Raw genomic sequence first — 25,151 nt, 5'->3', positions numbered from 1 at the left:
ATATTAGCATTAGACAACATTTATTTTATCTGTTTTATTTATTTGATTAATCTCGAAAGGTATATATTTAAATAATAAATAAGAACTTTTTAAATATATAAAAATATTTTTATATATTTAATATATATAATAACATTTATATATGTATTATAACAATATTAGAGCCTACGGTAATACAATCTAACACTTTTATTTCAATAATAGACAATAAATTATTGTTTGCCATGACAACCGATTCACAGACTACCGATCAGAAGAAAAAACTGATTTATAGGCTGCCAGTTGGTAAAGTGTTAATAGACAGGACATTTATATTTCTTTAATGCAACTAGGATTTCTAACATCAACCGCCGAAAACTTGTTTAAAACGTTACTGGAGATGCTGTCGCAAAGTGCAGGCGATACAGAAGGAGATATGTCGAAGGAGGACAGAATGAAAACTATTTTGGAAGATTTATTAGATAAATTGCCAGAAGAGTTTAACATGTCAGAACTTTATGGCAAGGTAACAAAGCATTTCACTTTGTACATGTAGTTTTATAAGTGTTCAACGACGTGTAAATTCTTACCTTAATACATTAAGTGCCAAACATCAACCTGGGAAGTCTCTATAAAATCAGAGTATTTTAATCATAAAACTTTATCATAAACAAATGTATCATAATGAAAACGTCCTTAACTCTTTTGCATTCTAAAAATCATAGTAAAGTTAATTTTATTTAGATATATCACAATCAAAATAGATTTCTACATATGGTCAAAGATAAAAGCATGTAAAACACATTACATCTTCCGTATAAATAATGCTTTTCAGTTGAAATATTTTTACAGTATATGTTAACGGTATTGCAGAAATAAGGGTATGGATTTCACGCTCTAATTATTTTTTCGTAACAATTTTTTTCTTATGTAAAAAATATGTTTAATCGTAAAAAATTCTATTAAAATACATATCTATTAAATCTTGTTTTAAAAATTATTTGAAGCTATTTTTTACATAACGAAATCAAATAATTAATAATAATAAATAAACTTAATAAGTAGAAATTGCATGGCTTCCAAGACATACAGTATCGTAATCAGTTGTATATTATCTTGTTGTATTATCGAGAAACAAAGGCCCCCTTGAATTTTTTAAATATAATGATTAATATTTGTTCCCGAATTCGGACAAAGTGTTGAATTTTATATATAAAAAATTATTATGTCAAATGAATTCCAAAATACATAGTTACTCTAATATTAGCAAAATTTTTTTAATCATCCTGTAGCATATATCCGAAATAATATATTAAAAAATGTTAGGTTGAAGATCGTACGCCGTACGTCACAGTAGCACTACAAGAATGTGAACGAATGAACATATTATGCGAAGAACTTAAAAGATCCCTTCGAGAATTGGATTTAGGCTTGAAAGTAATGAACAAATGAATTTATGCTAAATGTTCGATATTATTTAAAAGCAATAACTTTAGTGATGAAATATTATGAAATTTATTTGATGACAGGGAGAGTTAACAATTAATGCTGAAATGGAAGATTTACAAAATTTCATAATGATAGACGCCGTTCCTCCATCTTGGACAAAACGAGCATACCCTTCAAGTTTAGGATTAAATAGTTGGTTCGCCGATATGTTAAACAGATTAAATGATTTGTCCAATTGGACATCAGATTTTAGCGTAAGTTATTTTTTCAACCAATGACAAAATATCTAGAGCCGAATGCTATAATAATAAGTTAATCTATTTTATTGTAACATCAGTTTCGTTTTTTTTCATGATAAAAACAAATGATATACTGTAAAATTACCTAGAAGTAAAGAAATAATTAACTTTTAGCTTCCTAGTTCAGTATGGTTGGGTGGTTTCTTCAATCCACAATCGTTTCTAACTGCAATCATGCAACAAACCGCACGCAAGAACGAATGGCCATTGGACAAGATGTGTCTATATTGCGAAGTTCTGAGAAAGAACAAGGAAGAAATCACGTAATTATTCACAATTTTGCTTATTCGAATTTATTTTCTCTCGCATAGTATCCTATTATTAATTTAAACAAACAGAGTATGCAAAGACATAAGAATAAATCATGGCGCAAAAAAAGAATATTTAATTATTTTATATCATACAATTTTTTATATTTTTTATTTTAAGAGTATCCAAATAATTATTTATTTGTAATTACTCCAAAATATTCATTCAAATAAAAATTCAGTTGAACAGTGCCCAACTTCGATATAATCAGATTTCTTTCATATCAAATGATCATTGAAATTGTTTAATTGATATCATAGATCAGCACCAAGAGAAGGGGCATACATAAATGGATTATATATGGATGGTGCACGATGGGATATGCAAACAGCGAGTATCATGGATTCTCGGTTCAAAGAATTATATCCATTAATGCCAGTCGTTTATGTACGAGCAATCACGCAGGATAAGCAAGATCTGAGAAATATGTATGAATGTCCTCTATACAAAACGCGATCTCGTGGCCCAACTTATGTGTGGACTTTTAATTTGAAAACTAAGGAGAAAGCAGAAAAATGGATTCTTGCTGGAGTAGCCATTTTATTGCAAATATAAATATATTACAATAATTAATGGTTTTAACTGAAGTAAATGTTATTTACTTACTCATGGAGATAATAAAAATATTAGGAAATTAGAAGAGTATATAAGTGTCGTATTCTTGATTATTATAGCTTCAATAACATTGATAAACTAACGTTACGGCCTGATTGTAAATTGTACAACATTTTCTGTCTTGATCTCGTTCTTATATCCGTCTTCGCTATCGCTTAAAACGCGCTCGAGAATTTAGTTTTTTAAAGCGTTTGTGAATAAAATAATCGCTATTTCATTTTAATTGACATATACAATAGCTCTATAGATAATATCAGGAATAAGTACGTTCACGGTTTTAAGTTGGAAATTTTTTTGAGATTTTTAAAATCGGCTTGTCTTTTTTAATCTCTTTTTATTAAAATAGCATTACAACAATGTAATCGCATTGCAGTAATTTACCTTCCGAGTTTTAATGCAGCAGCAAGAAAGAAAAACAAAAATCAAAGAAAAGACAAACTAAAATGAAAATGCTAGACGAACCAGTTAAGCATTGCATTGAAGTGCATAATAACTTCAAAAGTAAATGCAGAATAGAACTGAATGTATGCAAATGTGGCATATAAATTTGGAAGTTATAGCGTTCACGTAACTTTGCATCACAATAAAAATAGATGGTAAATATTAATAATTTTACGAGATGAAAAGTGCAAATCGAATATCGTGCTGCGTGCTGCCTGTGAACACTCATCATAGAGCCCGCTAGGTTCGTCTCTCTTGATCATCTCCGTTCTCTTTCTAAAGCAACTGCGCGAAGTTGAATGCGCATTAAAGTAATGGGGGATAAAAATGCTTACAATAAGGAAGTCGAAATGCTTACAATGGTGAAGCGTAACTCTATACTCTATATTTCATGTCTGTTATTTTAAAGCGATATTGAATTGTATTGAATATTCACATATAAGATACCACCACTGGTGACTTTCAATAATTGAGCCGGTTTGAAACAGGGAACAGAGATTCTGATCTCTAATGTTGATTTCTATTAACAGTTGAAATTTATACATTTATATTATGGCTTCAAAAAGTGTTACTGTACTTACGCCAAATAATCGCAGACAAAATGTTAAAGTTACACCAAATACTACAATCTTTCAAGTATGTTATCTGTAAATGTTTTAATAGTGACATATCACATATAACCAATACCAATTCCTTATGTTCAACCAAAATTATTATTTTTAGATTTTGGAGGAAATATGCAAAAAGCATGGATATAATGTAGATGATTATGATGTAAAGTAAATATTGTCTACCGAACTAATTAATATTAAATATAGAATTATAAAACACGTAAATTAACTATAATATTTCATTTACTTTTCAGATACCGTAATCGGGTATTAGATATTAATACAATATTAAGATTCACTTCAATACCAAACAATGCATTACTAGAAATGGCACCGTGTACTAAAGCACGTCCTAAATCAATTGTCACAATCTGCCTACAATCAGAAACTGGCGAACAAACAATAAAGGAATTTACGCCTGATATAACGTTAGCAGAACTTTTATTACAAGTATATCCTGATCGAGATCTTGATAAAACAGCTTTAACATATATTCATCGTGAGGTAAGAAAATATTTTTTACTCAACTTACTGCATGATTTTTCTTATTCACGTATATTTACATAATTTTTATCTATGTTAATTAAATATCAATATGCATATATTCGTAATTTATAAATTTTGTTCACAATACTATATAAATGAAAATCTTATTAGAATTGATCTAATTTCACTTACATTGATTTATTAGTTTTGTCTGCAAAAGTTATTTAATACTTTATTATTTACATTTTAATCTAAATTATTACTATCTTTAAATTAACGTAAATTAACTAAAACTTATACCTAATCTTCAAGCACCCTTTTTTCCTCTCTTTATTTTTAATATCATCTTTTTGTTTTACTCATTCTACTGCCTAACCACTGCTTTCCTCATTTACAATTACATTTATTGTTAGATCCCTTTTTAGCTCAATACACTCCTTTGTTTTTCTCTTATTATTCACTCAGAAATCATAATTTAAAATAGCTGTGACAAATATGTGTATATAAAATACATTTGCAATGTGTACTAGAAAATTGCAAACTTATTAATACTAGGATAAAATGTGTTTTAAAAATTCAACATTCGTTCACTATTACATACACATTTCTGTAACTTCTTATTTTGAAATATAAAATAAAATATAACAAATTATACTTCGTTGTTATTGTTTGTAACCTGGAGATTTATAAAGCCATATATTCTTCATATGTGTATATTAAAAATTGTACTTAATTTCTAAAATTATGATCACATTATGTATCAGAAATTATAAATACTAAAACACTGATATGTCAATGTAAGAAAATAATGATCTATTATATATTGTGATTAAGGTAAATTATACTACTTAATCATTGTAGCTTCTTTTGTCAAAATGTAGCTACACTTTGATTTATGTATTTTTATTCATATTTAAGTTGAGTACTGGTCTAGTTTCTTAAATAAAATTGGCTCATATTATAATCTTTGTAGTTTTCAATATATGATTAGTATTTTAATACTTTTAATGCTCATATAAGTGAGTTAAATATACATATTATAAAACAGAGATTTTTGATTTTTTAATATATATTACACATGTTCTTCTTACATATGTCTCTTTAGTGTACATTCAAAATCATGACTTCTATTATAGTATTAAATTTCAGGTTTTCGGAACACAAGCTTTGAAGGAAACAACTTTAAAGTTGTTAGGACTTACAAATGGTAAAGCTGTATTACGATTATTATATCGAAATCCTAAAGAAATAAATACTTCAACTTGTAAGAATGCTGAAACAAGTAATCAAAATATTAAAATCGAATCATCTATGAAAGTTAATACAATAGTGCAGTCTGAAGTTGTGGAGAATGTCAATACTAATAAAAGTGAAGAAAGTGAAGCTTCTACAGCAAGAGAAAATGAGTTAACATCGTCAACAAGTGCAAGTAATCCCACCGATAGTAATATAGTCATCAAAGCTGAAGAAATGGATCCCCATGAAATACACTTTGTAAGTTTTTTTTTAATATAATGCATATAGAATATTGAAGATCATCATTGTTGGAATACCTTAATCAAATATTATTATCCAATATAAAATTATAATAAATACAATTTAATTGTGAAATAGATGATTAAACTTTGGTAGTTTATTTTGCTACTTTTAAAGCTGAAGAAACTCACTTAAGTATTGAAGAAATGATTGTAGTTTGACTTAAAAAGATTATTAAAAATGACTTTGACAAAAAGAAAAAATTATTGAGCTGTTATAGAGTAATCTTAAATGCTAAGAATGGTGAAAATGAACAGTAACATATAATATATAATAGCGTTTATAATAGTGTTTCGCAGTCAATAATTTTATTTTTCATTTAAAGTGTTTGAGTAATCTTATTTTGAAAGCAACTGTTACTAAAAAGCTGTCCTTTTTTTTCATTCAAGATAATTACAAATATAAATACCTTTATAAAAGAAAAAGAAAATCACGAAAACTGTGGACAAAGTAATAGAAACAGAACAGGAATTAGATTAGTATAAAATATTGATTTAACAAACAGTTATTACAAATTAGTAAATAGGTATAAAAACCTTCCATACATTACAGATTAACAATGCAAAACATTCCTACCTATGATGGTAATTTTTGTCATTTAGTAACTAAGTAAAACAACAAGTCATAATGTAACTCACAAAAATTCCTTCATACATTTAAATATCAGTTTCTGTACTATATGTTATAACAGTGTTCATAATTTTTCATTACAGTTAGGTGAAAGGAATGCTTTGGTATTTAATCAGGCTATGGTTCAAGCATTATCTAGAGACGAATTCCCTGACAGTTTCTATGATGTAAACATTAATGACGCAAAAATATTACTACGAGATGCTAAACGTCGTAGAGAAGAGTTAGAAGAAGCTCCTCTTTTAACAAATGACCAACGCGAAGCAAATCACGAGAAAGTGATGTCAACTAAATTAAACAAGTACTGCCAAACACTAATTCGTGTACAGTTTCCAGACCAGTTTGTGCTTCAAGGTATATTCCAGCCAACGGAAACAGTACAAATGATACATGATTTTATACAAAAATATTTGGATGATCCAATTAGTGATTTTACAATTTGTAAGTCAAACTTTTATTTAACGATTTTATAATTTATTTATATTACAACGTAATATATGAAACATAATATATAATAAAAATATACTTTATGTGGATAATATAAATAGAATTTTTTTCAATTGTAATATAAAATATGTTAATTCTTACAATTACAATATTTTTACTCTTCTGCTTACATATTGTAATGATAAATGTCTGTGATACAAAGAATTATTCGTTTTTTTACTATTTTACGATTATTATATTACCTTTAATGCGACTATTATTTAATTATTTTAAGATGAAATAATGGAATTTTTCTTGCTTTCTTTATATTTAAGGATATTTGTATTTATATTTATTACTCTTGACACATTAATATATCTGTACTAACATGTAAGACATCTATTCTAGGATAGTTGTACTTTTTTTTATGAATAATAACTATTTCATTTTTTAATAGTTACTGCACCTCCGAAACATATTTTGGATCCTAGTAAACGTTTAATTGATGAGTATTTGGTTCCTTCTGCTATAGTCTATTATTCTGGATCATCACACTTAAATGCAGAAATTAAAGAAAAAATTGTAGATCCTAAAGAAATTGAAATTCAAGTTAACAAATTTAGGTAAGCAATCAATAATCTATATATTACAAAATAGATTTTATTGATTATACGAATCTACTTTTTCAGAATGTCGATGCTGAATCCAAAAAATGAAACAATTAGAGAAGACATTATTTCAACTAATGCAAAAAGCGAATCTAATCCTACAGCTAATATCTCTACAGCATCAATGACTTCTAAAGCGACAAAATTGCATAATTTATTATTCAAGAAGTGAGACAATGTTATCATATAAGGATTCTTTATTAATTTGTATGTACATAACTATACATGAATAAATGCATTTTTACATTACTATTACTGAATTATGTGATTCAATATACTTTTACAAGCTAAACATTAACATAAAACTAAATTGCGTGTATAAAAGAATGTTAGTTGTGTTAATTTCTAAAAATACAAAGTGTGATATATAATGAAAGAAGTATAATTTGTTGACTTTAAGAATAATTCTGGAACTATAATTTTGTGGTATAATTTTATAATAATTACTCTTATTTTGTAATATTATATCTACATGCAGATATGAATAATTGTGTTTATAGAATTTATTAATAGATATTTTTTCTCAACTGACGGATAGCTTTAGTTTATCTTGAACTGGTCAACAAAGAAACTTTAGACGTGTTAACACTTATTAATATACTTCATAATCGATATCATTAACTTTGTAAATCAGGGGGTATAGTAGTAGGTGATTGCAACTGTAAATGCATAAATCGACGAACAGGACCGCCAATAATGTTTCCAGCTGGTCCTGAACCACCTGCTTCTTCTTTAATACTTTTCATTAAGTTTTCTTCTATTCTATCAGATCTTGTCTCAAATCTTTCATCTTTAACCATTTCAGATTTTAATTCTGAATTTAATAGGCGCATATACTTATCCATTTCACCACCTTTATCTTCATCATCTTCACCGAGAGACCCTTCTGAGCTTCCTTCAAACTCTCCTTCACTTCCTGGAACAACTAAATCTAATATACCTTGCAGTGCAGAATCAAATATATCTGAATCAAATTCAATTTTTCCATTATCTTCTGGATCATGCAACATATCAGCTTCTACAGAACGATCCCTAAAAAAACATAACAATTACAATTTGTATAAAGAATTAGGTAATTGAATTTGAAATGCAAATAATAACGTACTCTAAAAGTTGTACACCATCAATATCGCTGGTGTGATTGAAAAACGATTGTACTTTCTCCCGAAGACTTAGTGGTTCTTGCTTCTGATTTTTATTTTTAACATTTCCCCATTGTTCATTTAAAAATGTTTCTAATTGTGCTGGATCTACGTTTAACCAACTGTCACTATCAGCAGGACTTAATGCAGCTTCGTCTTGTACTATATATGAAATATATAGTATAACAATAATCGAATGTTAATAAGATCATATTAATATTAATGATAAAGGAATTACCATGCAGATCAATATCATTAGACTGTATGCTTTCCCATGCTTCTAAAACTTTCTCTGCGTCACTTTTAACATTATTAGTAACAGAATTAAATGAATGTAAATGTTGTAAATAATAATCTTTTGCTGTGTTTAGAAGCTTCTCATACTCTTGACTGCCTTTTAATAGATCTCTAAAGTAGCCACTAGCTTCTAAACGTGCTAAATATGCATTCAGAGCATATTCATTGATTTTTGATTTATCAGAATCATTGACAGTTTCTTTTACTCTATGTCTACGTTGTTCATGTGCATGAGCAACTAGCATTTCTAAACCACACGCTATCTTCACACCAAGGATATGTGCATTGTACTTTGAACAGTTTGTTGGTGGTATATTCCAGCCTGTTCGTGGATCTCCTGTATATCGACAATGCATTGCCATTGCATATAAACATTTAGTCATTTTTACATTAACCATAATTCGCTGTTCAGGAGGAAAATATCTCATAGCACGACAGACCTGTAATACACACAACGTATTAGAACATTTAGAACAATTTATGTTGGTCTAAGCTAAAATATTGAGTTATTACTTTTCTTTCAAGTGGATCAGAATGGCAAATGGTTCTAATAGCTGGTGCAACAAGCCTTGGTTCTTGATGAAGCATTGAGACTGCCTTTTCTGGCAGAAAGACTCTAGTTTTGTGATGTCTTTTCTCAATTTCATTTGGGTAACTATTAATTCGTTTTTGTAAAGCATTCTGTATGGTTTCAGATGCTTTAGATAGATATGAATTTTGTTGTACGTTGTTTAATAAGTCAAGAAATGTCTTATATTTTTCACGAACTATATGTAACTCCCCATTATGAATATATACACGATTTTCACATGATTCAGGATTAGCCCATGAAGGTAGAACATTTGCGGTCTCAATTAATAAAAATTCTCCATCAGAATCTACTACTTTAGCAATTAGTCCATCAAACTTCTGTGTAAGTTTATATATAAGAAATACGATAAACCATTCATCGCTTATATCCTCATCAAAGTGCAATGATATGTAAATATGGGGTAATATATCACATTCTAAAAAAGATAAATATAAAAATATTACATTAAAATAGTTGTTAGATCCATGAAATACTTAAACTTAATTCAATACTTCACCTTCAACAGTTGATGAATTATCTACCAGCTTTTCTAATAATAATGCTTGCTTTGTTCTAGGACGCAATATTAAACTGTCACTGTGCCAAATATAGCCATCGATAAATGGTGCAATTTCTTCATTGTATTTTTGAATTTCTTGTGAAAGTATTTCTTCTGTTATTGTCTCTGGAGGTTGTGTATAACAAATTGTTGGGTATAGGAAGCATTCAAGAAAATCATCTTCTCTTACTTTAGTTATCTTTGTATGTGCCATAGTTTTGCTACCTAACATTTTCAGCATATTAAATATTAAAACTTTTGTTCACATTCTTCATTTTATCTTTTATTTTGAAACAGTAAGCAGTATTCACAAATGTAAAAGGATGAATATTAGATATATATTTATAAACATTGGTAACTAATAAAAAAAAATGAAGTAAAAAGGCTTTTTATGTAAGTTCCTCTAAAATATAATTATCCAAGATTTCTATAAATAATGTATAAAACACTTAACTGTGTTTATTAAAATGAATTAGTGTTTTTTAAACACAATCATAGTGCAACTATGCGTCAAGACACGTTAAAACTCCTTCAAATTGTTCAGAACTAAAGTTCTGCATACACATGGCTTACTTTCTGACCTAGTGAATGCGCAAGGCGCGAAAGAGGTAGGTACCAAATAGAGCTACGATGTTTGATTGGTACATTGACCGAAGCAAACACCGCCGAGTACAAAATGTACACAGTTATTCTCAACTCTTGCTTCTTAACAAACGTTCGAAGGAACAGTATTTTTCATCAATCTATAGAAGCGTGCTTTGTGACGTAAGTCAGATGTTTTGTCAATAATAAACTTCTTTGAATTTTGAATTTCAATTACAGTGATGTAATTGTGACTAAATATAAGTGCTGACACAGAAATGATGAGTATGTAATATGAACGGAATGTTCCATTAATTTACAAATAAACAGTGCTATTAAGTACTTTCATTAATAGATATTTAGTTAGTGACATTAAAATCCTTATTTCTCTACATAATAAATGATCATACTATTTTTATGTACTTACCTTTTTAGAACATATGGCAAATATTTTATAGTATTTTATCGTAATGTAGTTTTTATATTAACGAATATTTAAAATTAGATGGTTTCGTTTAAAAGAGAGTTCATTCAGAAAACATACAACGTTCGAATACTTATATCAAGAACTGGTTTTAGCCTTCTTTCAAGCTACATTTATCTAAACTTTTTTAATTTATTTTTATCGATTTACAATGTATACTTTACGTATAAATCTATACTATTTCATAAAAACCAGCAACGCATATGTTGAAGCGTGATTATTCTTCGTACAATGCTCTATGTATAGTAAAGTTTGTAAGATAGTTTTATAGGATAACATTTCCAGTAATGCAGGTATGTACGTATGACCTATATTATACATAGGTTACGTTGTTACATCATACATACATGTTATTGATTAGCTTTAATGAGCTTTATCTTTGATAAAATTGTATAGTTGTACCTCGCCATATTGTCAGGGGCAAAGGGTTCAGAAATTTGAGGAATGGTACAGAAACAGCTTTTCTCTGATTGGTTGATGCTCCACAATTAAGCAATGCTGCATTCTCAGTAACTGATTTGTAATGCGCATGCGTCCGTAACTAGTTTCTCTATGAATATAGCATCGAGTAAATTAGAAATTATGCACATAAACATATTACTATATGAAATTTTTATATATATATACATGAATATATAAATTTTGTCTTAAATGTGTAAAGACATATATTCAATTGATAAAATGTATTCAGTTCTCAAAATATGTATGTTTGTCAAATATCATTTTCTGTCATGTCACTTTTCAAATATTACCACGCTTTTCAATATTTCCAATTTAAATCGCTTGCTGTTATTTAAATATAACGTGTTAAAATCACTTGATTTAAAAAATACAAATGAATGTCTATATAAAATTAATCGAAATACTGAACGAGTTATTATAACGACGAAATGAAATCTGAGAATTTAGTTAAAATGTTTTGTAAGCGAAACACATAAAAAGAAAAGATTGTAATTTAGAAATATGATATCTACGTTAGACTAATCGAATAAAATGAATTTAACTAATGATAGTAAATTTTACGGACGATACTGTTTTTATTAATATTGGAAACTTTGAAAAGAAATTGTTCTAAAACTATTTAACATATGTTTTTTTATTATTCAAGGTTGAAATGAAATAGCAAAATTGCACTTTATTTAATATAAGAAATCAAAATTCCGAGTATTTGTATTTAGTGAAATAATACATGACAAAGTATAATCTTTTTAAATACTCTTTAGTCTCTTATTAATCTACGTTCTTGCATATATTTATATGTAGAAATATACAAAATATTATTATACCACAATATAAAATATATAGATTAAGAAAAATTTAAATTGCTGCATTATACAAAAGTTGCAATTTTCTATGATAATTTAAGTTACTTTGAAGTACTGTTATTATAGTTATAATAATTAATCGAAATATTTACAATATGAATCCTGGATAAATAATAAACGTATGTCTGTGTTTAAGTACGTAATACCAATTAGTATAGCTTAAAATATCAAAGTAATAAAATGTACTAATTTTAAAACATCTAAGCAATACTAGTTAGATATTTAAGTTGCTCATTGTTTAATTTCTTAAAGGTGCAATAATTTCAAGAAACCGTAAATAGTATAATTAAAATAAAAATGCATTATGCAAGAAAAATCACACATAAAGGAGATTCATGGTGGGGAATGGAGACGAATGAGACGGGCCGAATCCGCATTCTAAGTTCATCTTCACTTTCACTTTAACTAGCTCAATGAAGAATGCACAGATCCCAAAGTACACTAGTAACATCAATACATTAGTGCAAGATTATATTTGATGTATAATATAATTTACTGTCACGATGATTTATTTAAATAGAATACCTCAAATATCTTTCTTATATACATTTCTTTCTATATACACCAGTTCGGAAATATCAGTAAGTATTACGACGTATAGAATTTTATCAAACACAATACGATTTGTCACAGAAATATAAATTAATTTATTATCTTAAAAAGTCAATTTTTATTATTTTCGAATCTATCTCTTCTTAATTTATATAATAGTAAAAACGAGTTCTCTCGGTATCTTTCGTGACTTTTCTTTCCATATCAAAATGCGTATAACAATGTACTTCTGTAATTTAAAATTATAAAAAGTTACATATTAAAGTTTTTCTGATTTTGTATTATTGGAAATTTCAGTATTTACTATTTAATAAGATTAATATCAAAATAAATAATTATCGTATTTAATGATTTTTTAATAAAATTAATTTTATTAAATCTTCACATTTGTGTAAATTTTATTATAAAAACATTAAATATTTCCTTTGTTCATATATATTTTTATCAATCATAAATAAGTATTTATATATTTCCAAAAATTGTGAATTAGCATTTTTAATTTTATACTTTCATTAATATATAGAAAAGGAATTGAAATGCACTAATCTCAAATCAAATTAAAGCAAATGAATATTTATTGCATTTTCTATAATTTTAAGTATCTTACTTTAAAAAAATCCTACTACGTTGTAATAAATATAACAAATAATAATATAAAATAATAGTAAATTATTATTAAAGTATAATAGCACATATATCATGCAATATTTATCTATGTACATTTTACAGAAAATTGTTACTGCCATTAAAACAAATTTTTCTTGCTTGGATAAAGCTGCTGGATTTTATGCTGATATTGATGCCAGATGTAAGATATATCATACTTGTGATGAATATGGAAACAAATTTACGTATCGTTGTCCAGAAGAAACTGCTTTTCGACAAGATGCTTTAATATGTGATCATGCACATCTTGTTAACTGTGAAGAAACTATTCCCTTTTATATGGAAAACATAAAAAAGAAGCAAAACAATTCTTCTTGCATCAATGGATCAACGGGTGATAGTAATTGTCAATACTTTTATCAATCATCAAGAGACACGCAAACAAGAGCAACACATAATGTTATGCAACATGGATTTACATTGAACTTGCATAGGTTTCTAAAAAATTTTAATGAGACAAATCTCAGCAAAGACAATACAATGAAATTTTTATCTCCACAAATTGAAAAATCTCAGAATCAACAAATTCAATTGAGGACAAATAAAAATATTTCTAGAGGAAGTCAAATTTTTAACAACAACAATAAATTTAATGAAATGAAAGACTCTATTCAAGAAGATTATTTCAATAAGAAAACAAATATTACATTGCATAATTTTCTGCGATTACCAACATATACATTTCCTGGAAATATGCAACATCAACCAAATAACACAAGTAATAACCAGACTACAAAAACTCCTTCACATGTTTCAAAACTGTCTTTTGACAATAATAGAAATAATCCTTATACAGAAACTTTGAATTCTATACAAAAAAGAACAAAAATATCTTCAACTGGAATTGGTGCTACTATATCTAACACAACTACAGAGATACCTATTTATGCTCTAACTTTATCTTTAAAACCATTGATACCAAGGGAATTAGAATATGATCCTTACTATCCACAATCAACATCAACAGAATCATATTATACACCGAGTCACAGTAACAAGAAAGTGCCTTATGCCAAATCTTTTACTCAAAATACATGGTCTAATACACACATTGAGCTCCCACCAGTTTTACCAGATTTGCGATTATTGGAAGACATTGTTGATCGCAGAAAGCTATTTTATATTCCTAGGATTTAATTAGATACAAATATTTTCTCTCACTTTTGTAATAACCAGATTATCCAGAATTGTCATTTTCATGTACTTTTATAAAATTACAATACTTTTTGAATCAAGTCAATAATAGGCTTCAGATTTTTTATCTAATAATTTACAAAGTTGTGTCATGTGTTACGAAATTTAAACAAACGCCACATTTCTCCTCTTTTGTCAATTAAGTAGTAGATTTGTAATAATGTAAAATGTAAAAATAAATAAAAAATTTAGTAACATACTGCAAAAGAAATAATTGAAATAGAAGTGGAAATTTTTATTTGTTGATGTTGAAAAGCTATATCTTTAGCAGTTCAATATTTTGTGTAGAAACATGTGTTTTTCTTCGATCTTTTTCCTTATAAATACGCGCATCGCACTAATTTATACGAAAGTAATTATAAACTGTTTAAATATATATATCATTTGATTTTTCGCATTCACGTTTATTTCATATGTGTATATGTAACCATGAACGTTAGTAGTTTTATCCCGGCTAGCCATTGAACTTTGAATGATTACATTAAATATTAAACTAATGGAAACCCTTATTCCCCGTGATTTTTACTTTACAGATGAAACTTTTTATTGATATAATGTTTGTAGTATATAACAGTGTTTCAAATTGCATAATTTTGTTAAGTCTATAAAATTTCTTTTCACGATATTTTTTCAAATAGGGAAATATATTCTATATGCTACAGTTCAATTAATGCGTTCGTCTAAGATTAAGTACGCATGCGTACACAAGTGCATATACCATGAAGGCAGCTTTAAAACTATACTATACATAAAATATTGATAAAATATGCTCGATGTCAGCTCTGTGTACATATTGTATTCATGGATATTACATGCAGTTACATGTTACATTTATATGCTCCTTCGTAAGTGTTTAGTACACTGTAGCGTATAAACAAATGGAAACATAATACTTATGAAAGTATACAATCGAGTGCAAAATTTAGGAGACGCTGCATATTATTTGTGTTGAACTTTTATGGAAAGGTAAAATAATTTCAGATATACATATATGGGAAATTACTTTTTTCATAAGTTTTATAGCTAATTTTCTGTGTACAGAAAGCGATCATGGCTGATGCTGCAGCGAGGCAATTGCAATATGAATATAAAGCTGTAAGTATGATTGCATATATCTTTACATTAAAGTATTTGAATCCATTCGATGTGTTAACATATTTCGCGTTATTGTATTCAATACAGTAGTAAATGAATCACTATTACTGTTATTAATTATGTCATTCTACATTGCATATGTTGTATGTGATTGCTTTTTCAGAACTCTAATCTTGTTTTACAAGCCGATGTAAGATTAATAGAACGACGTAGTAGAGATGAAGCTACCGGCGAGGTTATGTCCCTTGTGGGAAAACTTGATGGAACACGAATGGGTGATAGAGCACAACGTACTAAGCCAGGAAAAGCAGAAGAACGAAAAGTCAAGTAAATATTGAAGTTTTGAATCAACTTTCAATACTACAATGAGATATATGTATATATGTCAATCTTACACATCGTTCAAGTTCTTATTATACCTACAGTATTTGGGTCAATTTCATGTAAAGATAAAGATTAAATGTTCTTAATATATAAATAATGATATATTACAACCATACACACATGCTTTGGAATATTGCTATGAACCATTTAAACAAACTATATGCTATAAAGATTAGTCACTTTATGTAGACTTAACAGATATATCTTAGATACATATTTCTACAGATGTTCATACGTAGATGAAAGCAGTTTAAAAATACTGTGACAATAATCAAAGTAAGTATGGTTAATGCACTTACAATAACATGGTTCATTTATTTTATTTTGTATTAAAATCGTATTAAATGAAACAGAAATAATGCAAATTATGAGAATGTGTTTTTTGTTAGTAACTTATTTAAGGACCATGTTATAAAATTGGATTAACTGTGTTAAAATGATATTACAGGAGATTTGTCACAATTTGGTAGTGTTATATCAAAACTGTGTTTCCAGAATGCCATATTGTAAGAAAGTTTAGTGTATAAGGATCTTTTGTTTAAAAGTATATAAAAATTTAATTTGAGAACATATTCTTCATATACTTTTAATAAAAGTTAATACATTCTAAATAAATAAAATTATTGATTATAAATAAATTTCCATTTTAGGTCAATTTAACTTGAACAGTACACAATGACTAAAGTAAATTTTTGTATTTAATAGGCGTCAGAAGCGGGATGAAGCACAGTATGATTTTGCAAGAATGAAGGGTGCGACATTGCTATCTGAAGGAGTAGATGAAATGGTTGGTATCGTTTACCGTCCAAAAACACAAGAGACACGACAAACATATGAAGTTTTACTAAGTTTTATTCAAGAAGCTTTAGGAGATCAACCACGAGATATCTTATGTGGTGCTGCTGATGAAGTACTAGCAGTATTGAAAAATGACAAACTTAAAGAAAAAGAGAAAAAGAAGGAGACCGAATTGCTGTTAGGTATGTTAGCTGAAGAAAGATTTGCTCTGCTAGTAAACCTTGGGAAAAAAATAACGGATTTTGGGAGTGATGAGAAAAACACTACTAATGAAGAGAACATTGATGAAACATATGGAATTAACGTACAATTCGAAGAAAGTAGTGAAGAAGATGATGAAGATGTTTATGGGGAGATAAGAGAAAATGATGATGAGGGCGATGAAGGTGAAGAAGCTAATGATGATAGAGCTATTCATGCAGAAAATGTAACTATAAAATACATTATTATCATTTTTACAAAGAAACTCAAAAATAGAAATCTGAATTTATTTGATTGAATATACTTTCAGTTAGGCAGTGCTGAAGAAATGAAAAAAGAAAAACCACTGCATCCACTAGATATAGATGCATATTGGTTGCAAAGAAGATTGAGCAGGATTTATGATGATGCAATGGTTTCACAAGCAAGAGCTGCAGAAGTATTAGCAGTTTTGAAAGATGCCGGTGATGATCGTGACTGCGAAAATCAATTAGTACTTTTATTGGGCTATGATTGTTTTGATTTTATCAAACAACTGAAAAAATATAGACATACAAGTAAGAAATGTTTATAATAAAATATTAACTTTTTCATAAATAGTATCAAATTTATTACAATACGTGACTAATTTGTTTCATTTTATTAATTACAGTTGCCTACTGCACTATGTTGGCATCATCACAGTCCGAATCGGAGCGGCAAAAAATTCGAAATAAAATGAACGATGAACCTATATTAGCAAAAATTCTGCGACAATTAGATACAGGTAAAGGTGACGATGATGCCGATGAAACAATGGAAGCAAGAGCACAACGCAAAAGAAGAGAAGAAAATGAAGATACTGGAGGTCCTGGAGGTCAGGTTCAGGGTACACGAAATCTAATAGACTTGGAAGATCTTATATTCGCACAAGGAAGTCATTTTATGGCAAATAAACGCTGTCAGTTACCTGATGGGAGTTTCAGAAAACAACGGAAAGGGTACATATTACGAAAATTTGTTTAAATTATTTTTGGAAAGTTAACAACAACGTTATTATTGTTATTTCTTAACGTTATACATATTATTTCTAGATACGAAGAGGTTCATGTTCCAGCATTGAAGCCAAAAGCGTTTTCAGACAGTGAGAAACTTCATCCCATTGAACAATTACCGAAATACGTACAACCAGCGTTTGAAGGTTTTAAAACATTAAATCGGATTCAAAGCCGTTTGTATCAAACAGCATTAGAGAGTGATGAAAATTTACTATTGTGCGCACCAACAGGTGCAGGTAAAACTAATGTTGCTCTTTTATGCATGATGCGTGAAATTGGTAAACATATAAATGCAGATGGTACAATTAACAGCGACGAGTTTAAAATAATTTATGTTGCGCCAATGCGTTCATTGGTGCAAGAAATGGTTGGAACATTTGGTAAACGGTTATCTACATACAACTTAACTGTGTCCGAGTTGACTGGTGATCATCAATTAACACGGGAACAAATAGCTGCAACACAAGTTATAGTGTGCACTCCTGAAAAATGGGATATTATAACAAGAAAAGGTGGTGAAAAAACTTTTACTTCGTTGGTTAGATTGATCATTATTGATGAAATTCACTTATTACACGATGAAAGAGGTCCTGTCTTGGAAGCTTTGGTGGCTAGAACAATTAGAAATATTGAAACAACACAGGAAGATGTCAGATTGATTGGTCTTTCAGCTACATTACCTAATTATCAAGATGTGGCAACATTTTTACGTATAAAACCAGAAACAGGTTTATTTTATTTTGACAACAGTTTTAGACCTGTTGCTTTGGAACAACAATACATAGGTATTACAGAGAAAAAAGCACTGAAACGATTTCAAGTAATGAATGAAATTGTCTATGAGAAAACAATGGAACATGCAGGTAGAAATCAAGTTCTAATTTTTGTACATTCGCGAAAAGAAACAGGAAAAACAGCACGTGCTATTAGAGATATGTGTTTGGAAAAAGATACATTGGGGCAATTCCTTAGAGAAGGATCCGCATCTATGGAGGTGTTACGGACAGAAGCTGAACAAGTAAAAAATCAAGAACTTAAAGATTTGTTACCTTATGGATTTGCTATTCATCATGCAGGTATGACAAGAGTAGATCGAACACTAGTTGAGGATCTTTTTGCTGATAAACATATACAAGTTCTAGTATCCACTGCAACGTTAGCTTGGGGAGTTAATTTACCAGCACATACAGTTATTATTAAAGGAACTCAGGTTTATAATCCAGAAAAAGGTAGATGGGTTGAATTAGGTGCTCTAGATGTACTCCAAATGCTAGGCAGAGCTGGTCGCCCGCAATACGACACGAAAGGTGAAGGCATTCTTATCACAAATCACAGTGAACTTCAGTATTATTTATCTCTCCTGAATCAGCAACTGCCCATCGAGTCACAGTTAATCAGTAAAATGTCAGACATGCTAAATGCTGAAATAGTTTTGGGTACTATACAAAACATTAGAGATGCTGTTACTTGGTTGGGATATACTTATTTGTACATAAGAATGCTTCGTTGTCCAAATCTATATGGTATAAGCCATGATAAGTTAAAAGATGATCCATTACTTGAATTGCACAGAGCAGATCTTATTCATTCTGCAGCAGTAGGATTGGACCGCAGTGGTCTAATTAAATATGATCGTAAATCAGGAAATTTCCAAGCCACTGAATTGGGACGCATAGCATCACATTATTACTGCACGCATGACACAATGTCTACGTACAATCAGTTATTAAAACGTACATTAAGCGAAATTGAATTGTTCCGAGTGTTTTCATTATCTGGCGAATTTAAGCATATAAATGTTCGAGAAGAAGAAAAATTGGAATTACAGAAGTTGATGGAAAGAGTACCTATTCCAGTGAAAGAAAGCATAGAAGAACCAAGTGCAAAAGTTAATGTACTTTTACAAGCATACATTTCTCAGCTAAAGCTGGAAGGATTTGCGCTTATGTCAGATATGGTCTTTGTTACACAGTCTGCATCAAGATTAATGAGAGCAATTTTTGAAATCGTTTTGTTCCGTGGGTGGGCACAACTAGCTGATAAATGTTTGTCATTGTGCAAAATGATAGATAGAAGGATGTGGCAGTCAATGTCCCCTCTGAGACAATTCCGTAAAATGCCGGAAGAAATTGTTAAAAAGATAGAAAAGAAGAATTTTCCATGGGAAAGATTATATGATCTCGGACCAAATGAAATTGGAGAATTAATTCGTGTACCGAAGTTGGGCAAAACTATTCATAAATACATTCATCAGTTTCCGAAGTTAGAATTGTCGACACATATTCAACCGATAACGCGATCTACACTAAGAGTAGAACTAACTATTACACCCGATTTTCAGTGGGATGAAAAGGTACATGGTGCTTCAGAGGCATTTTGGATTTTAGTTGAAGACGTAGATTCCGAAGTAATACTTCATCACGAATATTTTCTATTGAAAGCAAAATACGCAATAGACGAACACTTGATCAAATTTTTCGTACCTGTGTTTGAGCCCCTACCACCGCAATACTTCTTACGGGTTGTATCTGATAGATGGATTGGAGCAGAAACTCAATTGCCTGTCAGTTTTCGTCATTTGATTCTTCCAGAAAAGAATTTACCACCGACTGAATTGCTGGATTTACAACCGCTTCCAATTACCGCATTACGTAATTCCAAATTTGAAAGTATCTATACTGATAAATTTCCGCAATTTAATCCAATTCAAACACAAGTATTCAATGCTGTTTATAATTCAGATGACAATGTTTTTGTCGGAGCACCTACAGGCTCAGGAAAGACAACAGTAGCTGAATTTGCGGTGTTACGTTTACTCGTTCAGAACTCGGAAGGTAGATGCGTGTACATGGTTAGCAAGGAAGCATTAGCAGAATTAGTTTATGCTGATTGGTCGGTAAAGTTCAGTCAACTTTTGGGAAGAAAAGTAGTTTTACTGACTGGTGAAACAGGAACGGATCTTAAGTTGCTTGCAAAAGGACAAATTATAATCACAACAGCAGATAAATGGGACGTCCTATCACGAAGATGGAAACAGAGAAAGAATGTGCAAAATATTCAACTTTTTATTGTTGATGAGCTTCAGTTGATTGGTGGCGAAGAAGGGCCTGTATTAGAAATAGCATGTTCGAGGGCTCGTTACATATCTTCTCAGTTGGATAAACCAACTAGAATCATTGCATTATCAGCTTCACTAGCAGATGCTAAAGACGTAGCTCAATGGTTAGGTGCACCCGCCGCAGCAACTTTCAATTTCCACCCGTCTGTTAGACCTGTACCTTTAGAGTTGCATGTACAAGGAATAAATATTACTCATAATGCATCAAGATTGGCTGCTATGGCAAAACCAGTGTACAATGCGATACTGCGTTATGCTTCTCATAAGCCAGTTATTGTTTTTGTGCCTACCCGCCGTCAAGCTAGATTAACAGCCATTGATTTATTGACTTTTACTGCAGCAGAAGGTCAACCTTCTCGATTCTTCCACGCAGAAGAAGCGGATATTAAACCATTCTTAGATAGGATGACTGATAAGACATTAAAAGAAACACTTTCACAAGGAGCTGCTTATCTTCATGAAGGATTATCTGCGGATGATCGACGCCTAGTTGAACAACTGTTTGATAGTGGCGCTATCCAAATAGCTATTGTTACAAGAGATCTTTGTTGGGATTTGTCTATAAACTGTCATCTTGTAGTTGTAATGGATACTCAGTGCTACAATGGAAAGACACATGCCTACGAAGATTATCCTATTACGGATGTCCTGCAAATGGTAGCTCGAGCAAATCGCCCATTAGAGGATGATGACGCGAAATGTGTTCTTCTTTGTCAGAGTTCAAAGAAAGATTTCTTCAAGAAATTTTTGAATGAACCTTTGCCTGTAGAAAGCCATTTAGATCATAGATTGCACGATCACTTTAATGCGGAGATAGTAACAAAAACGATTGAAAATAAACAGGATGCAGTTGACTACCTTACATGGACCTTCTTATATAGACGACTTACACAAAATCCTAATTATTACGGATTGCAAGGTGTTACACATAGACACTTATCTGATCATTTATCTGAATTAGTTGAAAGTACTTTAAGTGATTTGGAACAAGCTAAATGTGTTGCTGTAGAAGATGAAATGGACACTTTGCCTCTAAATCTTGGAATGATTGCAGCTTATTATTATATCAATTACGCAACGATTGAATTATTCAGCCTTTCTCTAAATAATAAAACCAAAATCAGAGGCTTACTGGAAATTATTTCAGCAGCTGCAGAATATGAAACAGTACCAGTTAGACAGCGGGAAGAAAATTTGTTAAGAAGCTTGGCAGCACGGCTTCCACATGCTCCACAAGCCACGAGAATGGCGGATCCTCATGTAAAAGCACAACTTCTGTTGCAGGCTCATTTGTCTCGCATACAACTTGGTCCAGAACTCCAAAAAGATACGGAATTGGTCTTAAGCAAAGCTGTTAGATTAATACAAGCTTGTGTTGATGTTCTTAGTTCATCTGGTTGGTTGGCACCCGCAGTTGCAGCTATGGAACTGGCACAAATGGTCACCCAAGCAATGTGGTCTAAAGACTCTTATTTAAAACAATTGCCACACTTTACTTCTGAGACAATTAAACGTTGCACTGATAAGGGAGTAGAAACTGTATTTGATGTAATGGAACTAGAGGACGATGATAGGAATCGTCTTCTACAATTGTCTGAAACACAAATGGCAGATGTTGCCAAATTCTGTAATCGTTATCCTAATATAGAAATGTCCTATGAAGTTCAAGACAAAGATAAATTACGCAGTGGTGGCACAGTGAATGTTATTGTTCAGCTTGAAAGAGAAGATGAAGTTACGGGACCAGTCGTTGCACCATTCTTTCCACAGAAGCGTGAAGAGGGATGGTGGGTGGTTATTGGTGATCCAAAAACTAATTCTTTGCTGTCTATAAAGAGATTAACACTTCAACAAAAAGCAAAGGTTAAACTTGATTTTGTAGCACCTGCTCCTGGACAACATTCCTATACTTTGTATTTTATGAGCGATGCTTACTTAGGATGCGATCAGGAATATAAATTCACAATAAATATAGGAGAATACGAGTCGGATGCAAGTTCAGAATCAGAGTCAGATTAAAAATCTAAACTCATGTATTTCGACTACTGTGTCATTACAATGCCCGAAGTAATTTTCTTGATTTTTGACATAATTGACATAGTTTTATAATTAATTATAAATGTAACAACATTAGTGACAGCATATATATTGAGAGTAGACGATAATATAATAAATACAACCAATTATTTAGGTAAAAAGTAGTTATTTTTCACCATTTGTAAGCAGAATCAATACACATTCTTTTTCACAATTTACTGTGTTATTATTACTAATCATTACATTTGAAAAGCAAATTTTGAAAACAAAGAATGTATAATTTTAGTTACAACATCAGAAATGTGTATTTAAGAATATCATTAATTTTAAAATACATGTGTTAATTGTGCAAGTGCAAATCTTTAGAAAAACAGTAAACAAAGGTGTATGTAGTCAATAATTACTACTTTATCTTTATAATATTTGTAAATACAGTTTTCATGTAAATAAAGAGTACACTCAAATTGATGCGAAATGTTAATTTAGAAAGTCATATTCTTCATACTATTTGTAATACGAATAAGAAAAATATGCATATTACCTGTGCCGAATTAAGTATTCGCGATCAAATTCTTTGAAACTTTTTATATTGCTAATCCTATTTCATAGTACATGTATAGGTATATGTTTGTTGAACAATTATTTCAGTTTAAAATTTATATCAAAACATCACATTTATTAACTGTAAAATTTTATCAGGCCGATACATACAAAATAATCGATTTTTAGCAATGCCTTTAAGCAAGTACAATTTTTTTCAACAAAGTTTATTACTTAAATAAGTTTCATTGAAAGTAACATATTCTTCAACAAATTACTTCATTAACGAATGGTTCATTTATGTATTACATTTTGACCACATAGTGTCATTGCTGATAATCACATTAACGGAGAGTAAGATAAACTTTATCTTCAAGTAAGATTAAGTTGCCAAAGGCTAGCTTTCGATCTTTAAAATAATTAATTTGATTGATAAAAATGTTTCAAAGTATAGGTATTAAAAAGAGTAATATACTTTGATACTTTATACATGACAATCTACTACTATATGTACATATGAGATCCTTGCAAGTGATACATTTATTTTTATGGTTACATTTAATAGAGTACAAAAGAATATTATATTACAATTATACTAGTCAAACAAATGTTATCTAACAATAAGTGTACACATGTCAGAAAAATCATTTTTTAAAGAAAGAACTAAATGAAGAACTCCACACCGATTCCGATAAGAAATCTTCGTTGATAGTAATAATTGCAAACATGAATCATATATTGTGAATTGCTTACAATATGCTTAACAAGTAATACGTATTTGGTATACAGAGAGAGTTTTTTGTACCTTTTATGCACAAAGCTGGAAAACAATAAGTATTCTATTTGTTTGAAACAAACAATTTAGAACTGACAACCATTGGAAAAATAAATTTTCGCACAAACTAGTTACTACAGCATTGACGGTTTTAAGATACACTGTCTCTGTTAAAAGTTATACTTACATAAAATTATCTAAAACTTTCAACTATAAAACAGTTAAAATGATTCGTGTTCTTATCTTGTCTACTATTGAAAATTGAAAAATTCAATCAACAGATCAAAATTAAAATTTACTTACGAAATTTGAATCAAAAATTATTCTGTTGAGTGATTATGTAAA

At 29.7% G+C, this 25,151-nt stretch overlaps 5 protein-coding genes across 23 annotated transcripts in view; 4 read left to right on the top strand and 1 right to left on the bottom strand.

The window, feature by feature from the left end:
- The window catches only part of LOC144469315 (dynein beta chain, ciliary-like), a 51,306-nt gene extending 48,188 nt beyond the window's left edge, over positions 1 to 3,118 (top strand). For 9 of the 12 annotated variants that reach the window (XM_078179432.1, XM_078179427.1, XM_078179424.1 and 6 more), the window contains 5 exons: positions 333 to 505; positions 1,306 to 1,416; positions 1,509 to 1,682; positions 1,842 to 1,990; positions 2,297 to 2,727. In XM_078179432.1, the coding sequence (XP_078035558.1) occupies positions 333 to 505; positions 1,306 to 1,416; positions 1,509 to 1,682; positions 1,842 to 1,990; positions 2,297 to 2,591 (902 nt within the window). In that variant the 3' untranslated portion in view covers positions 2,592 to 2,727. Of the gene's footprint in view, positions 1 to 332; positions 506 to 1,305; positions 1,417 to 1,508; positions 1,683 to 1,841; positions 1,991 to 2,296; positions 2,728 to 3,024 lie in introns of those variants that run through there. The other 3 variants (XM_078179423.1, XM_078179425.1, XM_078179431.1) reach the window with 3 other exon arrangements.
- A 121-nt stretch (positions 3,119 to 3,239) lies between these two features.
- On the top strand, positions 3,240 to 7,698 carry LOC144469317 (tether containing UBX domain for GLUT4). Of its 2 annotated transcripts, XM_078179442.1 has the most exons (8): positions 3,240 to 3,336; positions 3,581 to 3,728; positions 3,816 to 3,871; positions 3,958 to 4,207; positions 5,339 to 5,683; positions 6,439 to 6,796; positions 7,239 to 7,404; positions 7,471 to 7,698. In XM_078179442.1, the coding sequence occupies exons 2-8, from the start codon at positions 3,645 to 3,647 to the stop codon at positions 7,619 to 7,621; spliced, it is 1,410 nt and encodes a 469-aa protein (XP_078035568.1). In that variant the 5' UTR covers positions 3,240 to 3,336; positions 3,581 to 3,644; the 3' UTR covers positions 7,622 to 7,698. The 2 variants fall into 2 exon arrangements, with proteins under 2 accessions (XP_078035568.1, XP_078035567.1); XM_078179441.1 differs by lacking the exon at positions 3,240 to 3,336 and having other exon boundaries at positions 3,367 to 3,728.
- Positions 7,699 to 7,752: 54 nt separating this feature from the next.
- On the bottom strand, positions 7,753 to 11,164 carry Ecd (ecdysoneless cell cycle regulator). 4 transcript variants are annotated; one of them, XM_078179440.1, is made up of 6 exons: positions 11,028 to 11,164; positions 9,977 to 10,243; positions 9,402 to 9,895; positions 8,830 to 9,328; positions 8,555 to 8,753; positions 7,754 to 8,481 (listed from the first exon to the last, which is right to left on the bottom strand). In XM_078179440.1, exons 2-6 carry the CDS (start codon positions 10,230 to 10,232, stop codon positions 8,067 to 8,069), a joined length of 1,863 nt encoding a protein of 620 aa, XP_078035566.1. In that variant the 5' UTR covers positions 10,233 to 10,243; positions 11,028 to 11,164; the 3' UTR covers positions 7,754 to 8,066. The 4 variants fall into 4 exon arrangements, with proteins under 4 accessions (XP_078035562.1, XP_078035566.1, XP_078035564.1 ...); XM_078179438.1 differs by lacking the exon at positions 11,028 to 11,164 and adding an exon at positions 10,468 to 10,687 and having other exon boundaries at positions 9,977 to 10,239; XM_078179437.1 differs by lacking the exon at positions 11,028 to 11,164 and adding an exon at positions 10,473 to 10,687.
- LOC144469318 (uncharacterized) lies at positions 10,701 to 15,294 on the top strand. Of its 3 annotated transcripts, none has more exons than XM_078179443.1 (3): positions 10,701 to 10,783; positions 12,662 to 12,990; positions 13,691 to 15,294. In XM_078179443.1, the coding sequence occupies exons 2-3, from the start codon at positions 12,913 to 12,915 to the stop codon at positions 14,762 to 14,764; spliced, it is 1,152 nt and encodes a 383-aa protein (XP_078035569.1). In that variant the 5' UTR covers positions 10,701 to 10,783; positions 12,662 to 12,912; the 3' UTR covers positions 14,765 to 15,294. The 3 variants fall into 3 exon arrangements, with proteins under 3 accessions (XP_078035569.1, XP_078035570.1, XP_078035571.1); XM_078179444.1 differs by having other exon boundaries at positions 10,759 to 10,885; XM_078179445.1 differs by lacking the exon at positions 10,701 to 10,783 and having other exon boundaries at positions 12,649 to 12,990.
- A 346-nt stretch (positions 15,295 to 15,640) lies between these two features.
- On the top strand, positions 15,641 to 23,705 carry L(3)72ab (U5 small nuclear ribonucleoprotein l(3)72Ab). Of its 2 annotated transcripts, XM_078178498.1 has the most exons (7): positions 15,641 to 15,787; positions 15,863 to 15,916; positions 16,080 to 16,243; positions 17,006 to 17,525; positions 17,610 to 17,856; positions 17,952 to 18,279; positions 18,373 to 23,705. In XM_078178498.1, the coding sequence occupies exons 2-7, from the start codon at positions 15,872 to 15,874 to the stop codon at positions 23,471 to 23,473; spliced, it is 6,405 nt and encodes a 2,134-aa protein (XP_078034624.1). In that variant the 5' UTR covers positions 15,641 to 15,787; positions 15,863 to 15,871; the 3' UTR covers positions 23,474 to 23,705. The 2 variants fall into 2 exon arrangements, with proteins under 2 accessions (XP_078034624.1, XP_078034625.1); XM_078178499.1 differs by lacking the exons at positions 15,641 to 15,787; positions 15,863 to 15,916; positions 16,080 to 16,243 and having other exon boundaries at positions 17,006 to 17,087; positions 17,164 to 17,525.
- The last annotated feature ends 1,446 nt before the right edge of the window (positions 23,706 to 25,151 follow it).

The sequence above is a fragment of the Augochlora pura genome, chromosome 4 (genome assembly GCF_028453695.1).
Source record: "Augochlora pura isolate Apur16 chromosome 4, APUR_v2.2.1, whole genome shotgun sequence".
Taxonomy (NCBI): Eukaryota; Metazoa; Arthropoda; class Insecta; order Hymenoptera; family Halictidae; genus Augochlora; species Augochlora pura.
The sequence above is the reverse complement of the archived record's forward strand: the minus strand, read 5'-3'. Positions and strand labels throughout refer to the sequence as shown.